The sequence below is a fragment of the Tupaia chinensis genome, unplaced genomic scaffold (genome assembly GCF_000334495.1).
Source record: "Tupaia chinensis unplaced genomic scaffold, TupChi_1.0 Scaffold000354_1, whole genome shotgun sequence".
Taxonomy (NCBI): Eukaryota; Metazoa; Chordata; class Mammalia; order Scandentia; family Tupaiidae; genus Tupaia; species Tupaia belangeri.
The window spans coordinates 1,164,218-1,174,467 of NW_006159849.1; the positions used below are offsets into that span (position 1 = coordinate 1,164,218).

General features: G+C 42.9%; 2 protein-coding genes across 4 annotated transcripts in view; one reads left to right on the forward strand and one right to left on the reverse strand.

The window, feature by feature from the left end:
• The window catches only part of SPATA6L (spermatogenesis associated 6 like), a 100,896-nt gene that overhangs the window by 12,337 nt on the left and 78,309 nt on the right, over positions 1–10,250 (forward strand). The window contains exons 2-4 of one of the 3 annotated variants that reach the window (XM_014589324.2): positions 1,732–1,919; positions 2,773–2,817; positions 7,683–7,820. In XM_014589324.2, coding sequence (XP_014444810.1) covers positions 1,821–1,919; positions 2,773–2,817; positions 7,683–7,820 — 282 coding nt within the window. In that variant the 5' untranslated portion in view covers positions 1,732–1,820. Of the gene's footprint in view, positions 1–1,731; positions 1,920–1,964; positions 2,580–2,772; positions 2,818–7,682; positions 7,821–10,250 lie in introns of those variants that run through there. The other 2 variants (XM_006152425.3, XM_006152426.3) reach the window with 2 other exon arrangements.
• On the reverse strand, positions 5,099–7,053 carry PLPP6 (phospholipid phosphatase 6). Its single transcript, XM_027773423.1, is given in 3 exon segments — positions 5,099–5,393; positions 5,541–6,885; positions 6,888–7,053. Coding segments are annotated over 2 exon segments (849 nt in total). The 5' UTR covers positions 6,940–7,053; the 3' UTR covers positions 5,099–5,393; positions 5,541–6,088.

Sequence of the window (10,250 nt, forward strand, 5' to 3'; positions counted from 1 at the left end):
TACAAACACTTAGCCATGTAGAGTTTACAGATTCTGAAGACAAACAGTAATTGCCAATCACAGGAACAAATATAAAACTATTGTACAATTGCTACAAAGAGGACATGTGTGTATGTATTATTATATATGTATGAAATTCTACCTTGTCAGAGGAAGCCAAAGAGAGATCTGGACTGGGCCGGCAGATGGCGTGGAGATTAATGTGGCTGGATGGATCTCACATGGCTCACTACATGGCTTGAGCCCCAGACCCTGCAACTTGAAAAACATATCCGAGGTGTGTGTGTGTATGTTTGTGCGCATGTTCAAAATCCCAAGAGGTGAATGGAGAAGGTACTTTCTCATTTTCCCTGTCTCTGTATCTGTCTCTGGCAAGCACACATGCTCTATAGCAAAGAGAGAGAGGGAGGGAGGGAGAGAAAGAAAGATCTGGATAGAATATGTAAATGTGTTACTTTTTTTTTTGTTTGGAGAGGTTTTTGCCATAGGGTGCGTGTGCTCACCAGACAGACAAAGAGATATAGAGAGACAGAAAGCGAGAAATCACCCCCCAGGGGGGATGGCCATGCCGCAATCCCTTCTCCTCCATTCTCCTCTCGGGATCTTGGGCATGCACACACATGTGCCCAGTGTGAGTTTTAAGCCACCGGGTCTGGGACTTGAACCACGGTCGACTACATGGGAGTCCAGCGACATAGCCATTACACTAACTGCTGGTCCCTAAATCTGTGTTACTTTGTACATACATTGAATGACACCCTAAGTAAAGGGTATAGAGTGAGGAGAGAAGGAAAGGATCTAGAAACATTGCTTAGTCAGAATAGGATAAACAGAGACAGAGAATGGCTAGAGTTGGAGGAAAACTAGAAGATGGCTGTGCCCTATAAGCCAGGAAGGGAGAGTGCAGTCAGATCAAGAATTAACAGTAGGAAGAACAAAGGATGAGACATTGAGGGGTCAACTGGAGGTCTGTGTTGCAGGGTTGCAGGTACAGTGGTGTAGGAAGGCCTATGTGGATTCATAGGTTACTACTTCCCTTACTAGCTGCATGGCATTGAGCAAAAGATTGGCTTTAAATCTGCGTGTTTAGTAGGGAGATAACTTCTCCCTCAGAGAATTAGTGTTGAAATTAATTAGCATTATGTACTGTGCCTAGCACATTTGATTCCTCCTTTCATTATACCTCTAGCTACTTATGTCTTAATCTGCTTGGTCTGTCACCCTCCTGGATGTCTTAACATTGGTGTTGGTGACTTACCTGTGATGGATGATCTATGCAGTTCCTGTCTTCATATATCACTATACTATTCTGGCTACCGGCAAGCTGTGGAGAGGTGACAAATCAGTGCTCTGGACTGCACAGGGAGCCAGGTACCCACCAGTGTATCTCTTGGTATGGAAAGGGACAGAGCACTAGGAATTGGATGTGGACCCTACATACCCTTCATCACACTGAGTTTTTCCCTCTTAGGGGAAAGGAACTCCCGTTCCTTGCCGGGGTCCAGCCTCGGCGTGGGTGGGTTATCTCGACGGAGGCAGCAAAGGTGAATAGAAGACAGAGGCCTCGATGCTTTCATGCACGTCCTATGCCGGACACACCTCAAAGATCGCTCTCTGAGGAGTGATCTTGTCTCAGGACATCTTTCTACACTGTTACCAATTATATAAATTTCTAGTGCAAAATATTAGTAATAAATGACTCAGCATAATTTAGGATTTTTTTTTTTCCAGACAGCATTGGCTTTCCCTGATTTTTCAGACTGACTAGAAGCAGCCATTTCTTCCTCCCTTCCTTCATTTTTGTTGATCAAATACAGTGAATGGAAAGAAATGGGATTTCCCTGATCGCTGAGGCTCGCTCTGACGATTTTCACAATGTAACTGTGGCTGTGGCAAATACAGTAACTACCGACCCGGAGGTAATGTAATTCAGGGCTTACTCTAGATTAACTAAACCCCTCAAAATGCTGAATAATGCTGTGAAGAGAGAGACTGAAAAATATTGTTGTTGCTAACATGGGTTACTTATCTTTTACACCTCTGTAAGAATTATCCTTGTATTTCTAACTAGCACACACTTTACCTTGTTATTGATGGCTGCCATGTTTTCTGAGCCAAACATTAGGATAAAACATGTAATAAACAAGAGTATCTTTGGGAAAAGGCAACTATATTAAATCGGAATCATTACAGAAACAGGACTTGAGGGTCGTGTAACTCCTAAAAATGGTTAGTAATTAAATAATAAAGGAGCTATGATCTCGTTCTACGTATAGAAAGGAAACTAAACATTTTGGTATAGTGATTAGAAACATTAACGAGAGTCGATAGAAAGAAAACTGGGGCTTTTCGCATCTCCTGATCAGTCGGGCACTCCAGGGACTCCAGGGCCCGGCCAATCTCCCGCTAGGGCACCGCCTGGGGGCGGACACCGAGCCTGGCATTCTGAGCAGCGCACTGTGGGGCACGCACGCCTGCGCTGTGGCCTCGCTGGCGTTCTAGAGTAAGGTTGCTAGTTTGAGTGTCCATGGCAACGCGACGCTTCTGCCTTCTGGAAGCCTGCACTCCAGCTCCCCGTTGTGAGAGACTGTCCCTGTGGGAGGGACCCGGTCTGGAGGGGGAGGGGAGGGAGGACAGATGGGGGAAGAAAGGGGTGAGGGGCTAGGGACTCTTCTGGGAACATTTGCCTTAGGGATTGAGCCACGCTAAGAAATACTGGTCCAAGACCCAGCCCAAAAGGATCTTTTCATTCTTGTCCTTTCGCCTACACAGGGAACAATGCCTCTGGAGGTGGTGGTAGAGCTGCAGATCCGGGCGGTAAGGAATCAACAAACCTTTCTCCTTAAACCCAAGTCAGATTCTTAAATGGCCCCACCCCCATTTATTAAGGGTATTTTCTTTTAGGACAAATCATACCTTTGACACTAGGATTTTCTATACTGGTCTTGCTGGACTTTCTAAGACCTTAAATTTAGCTAAAACTGTTCTGACTTATTTCTTTTTCTAAGTCAACATATTTCTTGGAATTATCTTGAAATTTTCTGTTCTTTTAAAATTAAGTCCAAGTAGAATTTTCTCTTCTTATCCAGGAATAGATTTGTGAAAAGATTTATAAGTTTATCCTTTATTTGTTTATTTTTAAAAAGGATTATTTATTTAATTCCACTTGTCAGTACTGTTTTTCAATTTGACCATAAAGAGGCAGAGAGAGAGAAAGCGAGAAAGCAAGCCACCAGGTCTGGGACTCGAACCCCAGGCACTCACGTGGGGATCCAGCCTCTTTAACCACCACACCACCTGCCAGCCCCGAACTTTAAATAACCAGGAAATACTTTAATTTTTAAAAGTTCAATCACTTTTTGATTATTTGCTACCTCTATGAACCATTCAAATAATTTTTATTTCCCTTAAAGATGGCTCAGTTGGGTATTTCCATAAAGGAAGTCAATCAATCAACAAATGTTTTATAATTATCCACTGTCTTCTTAAGTGAGGTGCTCTAGCAGATTGACTCTGTTACTCCTATTTGAGGGTTAGTCATTCTTTTTATTTCAGCTTCCCGTTTTCCAGTCCTTCCATCTGTAGTGACATACTGTCAGGCAAGTTTGTCTTCATACTACACAGGGCTTCTCTACTGGTTAAGGTTACAAGCACAATGCTGACAGGACTACCATGGAGTATTTAGTTCACGTCTATACGAATGGCAAGTGTTACGGTTTCATCATACATGTGGCTGTGAAACAAAGGTGATCAAAATTTCCTGATTTGTCTCATTTTGCTGACAGCAAACAGTACCAGACCTATCAACAATGTTATATCAATTACAACCTGTCTAAATTGTGTAGGAAGACTAAGAAACCTTTGAGAAGCTGCGTAATATAAATCAGTCTCCTTTCTCATCATGGCAAAAATTAAACAAGCTTTTTTTTTTTTTTGAGAGATTTTTGCTATAGGGTGCATGCACTCGCTGGAAAGACAAGAGAGGGAAAAACAGCGAGAAATCACTCCCCAGGAGCAAGCTGCCGAATCCGAGACTCAACCACAGTCAGCTATGTGGGAGTCCAGCAATTACCAATATGCCATCTGCTGGTCCCTCAGATTAAACAAGTTTTTAATCTCACGTCATTCAATATTATTGGCTAATTTTATTTTGATTTTTAAAAGGCATTCCTCAGTGTACAGTTAACGAGTTTTCTACTCTATAGTATTTGGGCTCCAAAAATGTCAGGTGAATTGATTTGTGCTTTAAAAGTCAACAAGCTCAGGCTCCAGCAACTAAAATGGGGAATTTCAGAAGTATAATTGTGAACCAAAAGGTAAGCTAATTTCAAACCCCCAATATTCAGACTTATGAACACGGCAAGAGAAGATAATATTGCTTGCAAATATCTGGCTTGATTACTGCTGTGTTTAAAATAAAGGATGGCTCTTAAAGTTAAACCACCCAGACCACTTAGAACTTCACAGTTTGGCTTATTTAGCAGGTGAAGAGGTAGTTGGTGCTCAGGGTGTTGTGAGAATGCAGATAATTTTATTTTGAGGAATAGCTGTTTTCTTTCAGTGTGCCCCTCACTTTGATAGGTTCTATCCATTCAGCAACTACATATCATAGCCATTCTCCAGGTTCTTAGCCACACCTCTGTGTGTCAAAGTACATGAATAGTCCTTTCTGTAGAGGCTAAAGTAGTTGGTCACTAAGAGTATCTGAAAACACCAGCTCCATGGATAACTCAGACATTTTCTTTTCGGGTAGGGCATCATTTAAAGCATATACTCTCTTTAGACTTTCTGGGTCAAAGAATAACGAGCAGTCTACCCTGCATTTAGTGATCTTTGGTCTTAGGATTTGGGGAGGCACCATGGATAAACAGCTTTAAATGTAAAGGTCAGTGTAAACAGAAATTTAGGACTTAAACCTTAAGCTTGAGATAGCAGCATGATGAATTCAAGTTAAATACTGTTAATTAAAGTGTTTATACAGAAAATTCCTGTATTCCATCTATAATTCCATATGAAAAACTAGAGTATGCAGGGTCATCCTTTTGGTATATATGAGAAAGGTTATGCTGTGGCACTGAAAAGAATCACATTATTAGTATTTTTTTTTCATTTAATCTCCTTGATATAGGAGCATTATCCTTTATTTCATAGAGATGACAGGAAGCAGGGCCCCACTTTCTGCCGTCCTGGTCACAGACATAATATGTGGTCAGCCTATCCAAACTCTCAGGTCCTCTGACTCCCCAGCAACTTGGCATCTCTGCCCTATGTTACGGCATGTTACTGGTGGTCAGCAGAATTAAGCGTGAAGCTATAGTCTCATCCTTCCTTGTCTATGGGCACGCTCACCTTTGAAGTAGTTCTTCTTTAATTCTTGGCTTATTCTCTGAATGCTAGAAGATAGATATTACAGAATAGTGAGAAATAAATATCCATTTAAAAATCTGGAGGGGTAGAAAGAGGAAAGACAAGTCCTATAATCTCTTTTCTCAAGACCCAATCCACAAAGATGGAAGAGATAATGAAGTAAAACAGCTTACCAAGAAAATCAGGATTAAGATGAAATCTCCCCAACTGTGGCAACAGATCTTCAGGGAATAAACTAGAAAAACCTATGCCTTACACTTTTAAAGTACTGATTATAATCTACCTCAGGAAGAGGACTAGAATTACTACTTGGTTTATCTGCATGTACATTTACAGAATGAAGCTGTCTCTTCCTCAAAATTCAATATACAAGTGATATGGTGACTTATGGGATTACTACAAAACACAAATCTGACTGATGTTAACTTTTAAAAAACAGCCACAGTAACTACCCCAGCTTGGTTTCTTTACAGTTGTCATGGAAATATAAATCACCGTTGAATAAATAAACAAATAAGAGATTCTTGTTTTCCTTCCTAATATGGCTGTGTTCAGTAATGGCCAGCACGTGCTCCAAGCCTAGCAACACAAGATGGTGGGACACCTAAAATCCCAAAGGAAATCTGAAATGTCTTAAGAGGGGCAAGCTGATGGCTGCTGGTTAAGGTTGGCGTTCTCCAGTGTGGAAACCTTCAGACTTCCTGATGCCTTAAAGATGGTGTCACTGTTGATTCCATAGCACAAAGAGGACTGGAACACTGTGGGGTGAGAGCCAGCAGTAGTCCACGATGCTGTACTGCATGTAGCCCAGCAAAAAGCCGAAAGCCACGTCGGTGACATTGTGCCGCCCCAGCATGACCCTGGAAAGGCCCAAGATGAAGGCCCACAGTACCACCAGCACCCTCAGTGGAATGGCCAGCACCAAGTGGTTCAGGATGAACCGAGATACCAGGGCAGCCCTGGTGGCATGGCCCGAGGGAAAAGAGTATTTGTCCACTGAGAGGGTGACAAACATGTCCATCTGGTTGTGAGCCGGGCGGCGCCTGCGGACCAGCCCTTTGATCAGAGCCACCAGCAGCAGGTCCAACAGCAAGGCGAAGAGCAGGTTCATCAGCACCTCTCGACCGGCCCAGCTGTCGCTCTTGGACAGGCAGTAGAGGGTGCCCAGCAGCCAAGGGATGCCATGTCCCGAGATTTCCAGTAGCTTCATCAGAGGCCGCACGCTGCCCCAGGATGAGCTTTCCACCGCGCACACCCCCAGTTTCTTGGACAGCCACAGGTCGATGGCCAGTAGGGAGCGCAGGGCGATGCCCAGGAAGGACGGGTTCAGGTCCATGCGGTCCTCCTCGGGCAGCGGGGCCGAGGGCGCCTGCAAGGGGCCGGCTGCTGCCAGGGGGAAAGAGCCCCGGCGGTGCACCGGGCTCTCGGAAGCGCGGAGCCGGGCGCTGGTGGGGTCCTTGCCTGGGGCGCGGCTGCTGAGCAGGGACTGGAATTCGAACCTGCTGCTGCCGCTGCCCTGTTGCTGTTAGGGCCCAGCAGCCGCCCCTCCACGCTCCTCCGGGGACTCGGCATCACGGCCGCGGCCCGACCCCGGGACCCGGTGGACTAAAGAGCGCCTTCTCCGCCCTGCAGCCTCTTCCGCTTCCGCACTGCCATCCTGGAGGGGCGGGGAGCGGAGCCCGCCAGAGCGCGATTGTGACACCTGGCGGAGACGTGAGGAGGAATTGGAAGCCGCCAGGGTGGAGTGTATCGCTTTTAAGGGTTCGGCAGAAAGTGCTCAGAAGTTACCTGTTTCTGAAGGGCTAGGATTGTATATAATACTTTCATAAATCATAACCTATTATTTTAAATAAAAAAGTACCAAACTGGTTATATGAAACAGGAGAGAAATAAATGGCCAGTAGCCTGGGTCGTATCATCAGAATCCAAAGGAAAACACTCTCACATTTAGATGTTGGAAGCTGTGAAAAGTAGATGTAGGCCCCCTCCTCAATTTTCTCTCCCCCCCCCCATTGCCTGAGGGCTTGTGTGTTTGCCAGGCAGACAGACAGACAGACAAGTAGAAACAGAGAAAGCACTCCCTCCCTTCCCCCAGTGGGGAGAGGAGAGGGAGGATGTGGCTACTGGAAATTACAGGTCACCAGTGGGGTGATGGGGGATAATTTCAGTAACTGGGAGGGTGGGAGGCTAGGGGAACTAATGGCCTTGTTTAAGAAAACAAAACAAAACAAAACAAAATCTGCTCCCTCTGGTGTTTCCTCTTTGTTTGTTTGTTTGTTTGTTTATTTATTTATTTATTTATATTTTTTACAAAGGTTTCTTGCCCAGGTGTGTTCCTGCCTGGCAAGCAAGATGTATACCTTGGGGTCTATCTCCTGAATCAGTACCTGGAGACAAACTGCTTTCCTTCTGTGTTCCCTATTGTGATCCAGCAGAGCATGAGATTTCAAAAGGTGATTTTTTTTTTTTTTTTTTACTTTCTTCTTGGTTTTAATAGATCTTAGAAAGAATACAGTTCTTATAAAGTCATTTTGTAAATTTTCTTTTATAAGTTTACCCGAAGTTACCTCAATATGGTACGGAATTAGTCAACCTTGAAGCAAAACTACAGTTGAAGGACCTGCTTTTTGCATTGCAAGTCTCAGCCAAGTTCTGCCAATCTAGTGCTAAATACCCTGGTCAATGTTTTCTATTCTTGGAACTCCCATGGCATTTTCTAACTGGAGCAGAGAGAGCATTTCTGAATGTTCTTGGAGGTGTTAGAGGCTGTTACATTCCATTTATGATAGAGATTGTCAATATACACTTGTGGACCTTAGTAAAACACAACATCAACAACAACTTTAGACCCAGGGAAATAATGAAAAACGACAACCAAATTAGTTAAGTCCTGATTCTGAAATCTCATGACAATCAGAAGACTCTTCTGATGTATTGGGTTTTCTAAGGTCATGTCTTATTTATTTAGTTGCAGTGATAAAGTCTATTCCATTCCGGTGGATATGACTGTGATATAAATAGCCAAACATTACCAATCTTCTTCCCTCTCTAGTATTTAGAAGAACAGCAATTACTGTGTGATTGCTGACAATCCCTTGAAGTTTTTGTTTTGGAATTTGGAGATTTATTATTACTACTTTTAGAAGTTTTTTTCTTTGTTTGTTTTGCCATAGGGCACGTGCACTCCTGGAGAGACAGTGAGAAGGAAAGTGAGAAATCGCCTCCCAGGGGAGATGGGCACATCATCGTTTTTCCTCCATTCTCTTTCTGGGATTTTAGGCACACACAAATGCCTGGTGTGAGTTTTAAGCTTCCAGGTCGGCCATGTGGGACATAATGTCTTAACCACCACACCACCTGCTGGCCCTTTTGAAGATTATTTTAGTCCACTGTCTGTTATATAAAAATTGAATAACACTTTGGGTAACTTATAAGAATACATATTTAATTAGCTCACTTCTTTGGAGGTCTAAGGCCAAGCATCTACTCTTATAAAGCTATCAGGAGTTATGGGAACCTGCCCTTGTGACCCCAGGTGTGTCTCAACACTTCCCAAAGGCCTCACCTTTCTTTTTTTTCTTTCTTTTTTTTTCTTTCTTTTTTTGAGAGGTTTTTGCTATAGGGCGCGTGCACTCTCCAGACAGACAGAGAGAGACAGAGAGATAGAAAGCGAGAAATCACCTCCCAGGGGAGATGGTCACACTGCAATCCCTTCTTCTCCATTCTCCTCTTGGTATCTTGGGCACACATGCACACGTGCCTGTCGTGAGTTTTAAGCCACTGGGTCTGGGACTCGAACCGTGGTCGACTACATGGGAGTCCAGCGACATAGCCATTATGCTAACTGCTGGTCACCCAAAGGCCTCACCTTTCAACACAATAGTTGAATTAAGTGTCCACCCTTTCAGCACCATTACTATGGCTCACTACATGAATTTCTGGGGACACATTCAAACCATGGCTGATATGGAATCCATTTTTCATTTCTTTTTAATTTTTTATGGGGCACACATGCTTGCTGGAGAGACAGAAAGAATGAGAGAAACTGAGAAAGCACCCCCACCTTATAGAGATTGCCAAACTACAGTCTCTTTTCTTCCATTCTCTTTTAGGAACCTCAGATGTCCATGGATGTACCTTAAGTCTCTCTCTCTTTTTTAAAATTTATTTTATTTAAATTTATTTATTTGCATTAATTTACTGTACATCATTACAGCATAAAAATTAGATTCTCCATCGAGAGTACACTGTATATTGGCTCAATCAAGCACATCAACATACACGTTATCGTCAACAAATAATTTTCCATTTCTTATTTCCTGTATGTTTTCCTTTTTTTCGCATCTTTGATTCCCTATCTCTTACCCTCTGCCATTTCCCACTCTCCTCCCTACTCTGTCTCTGGTATCTGTGTTTGCTCTCTATACTTTTTTCCCCCCACATTTTATTGAGTCACTAAAGATCTTAATTAATCTAAATAGTTCCATAGCAAGCACAGCTGATATATACATTTCCATGAACACAAGTCCAACTTTAGGTGTAAGCCTCGGTGAGTAGAATGAACATCCTATAAAGTAGATACTAGCTAGGGCTATATATCTTACTGCAGTCATCGAATAGGTATTTTTAATGCATTTTTTTTTTAATTTCAAGAAAAAGTTTTAGTTTTTTTCCTGAAACTTTTCTTTTTTGTTTAACTTAATTTACCTTCATTCCCTAAGCATCATTACAGTATACAAAATGTGATTTCCCATCCAGAATATATTGTATAGTGGCTTAATTATGCATGTTATTATAAAAATTTTCCATTTCTAGTATTTTTTTTACCCCTATTTCTGACTCTCTGTCCTTTCCCATCCTCTTCTCACACTATCTCTGGTGTC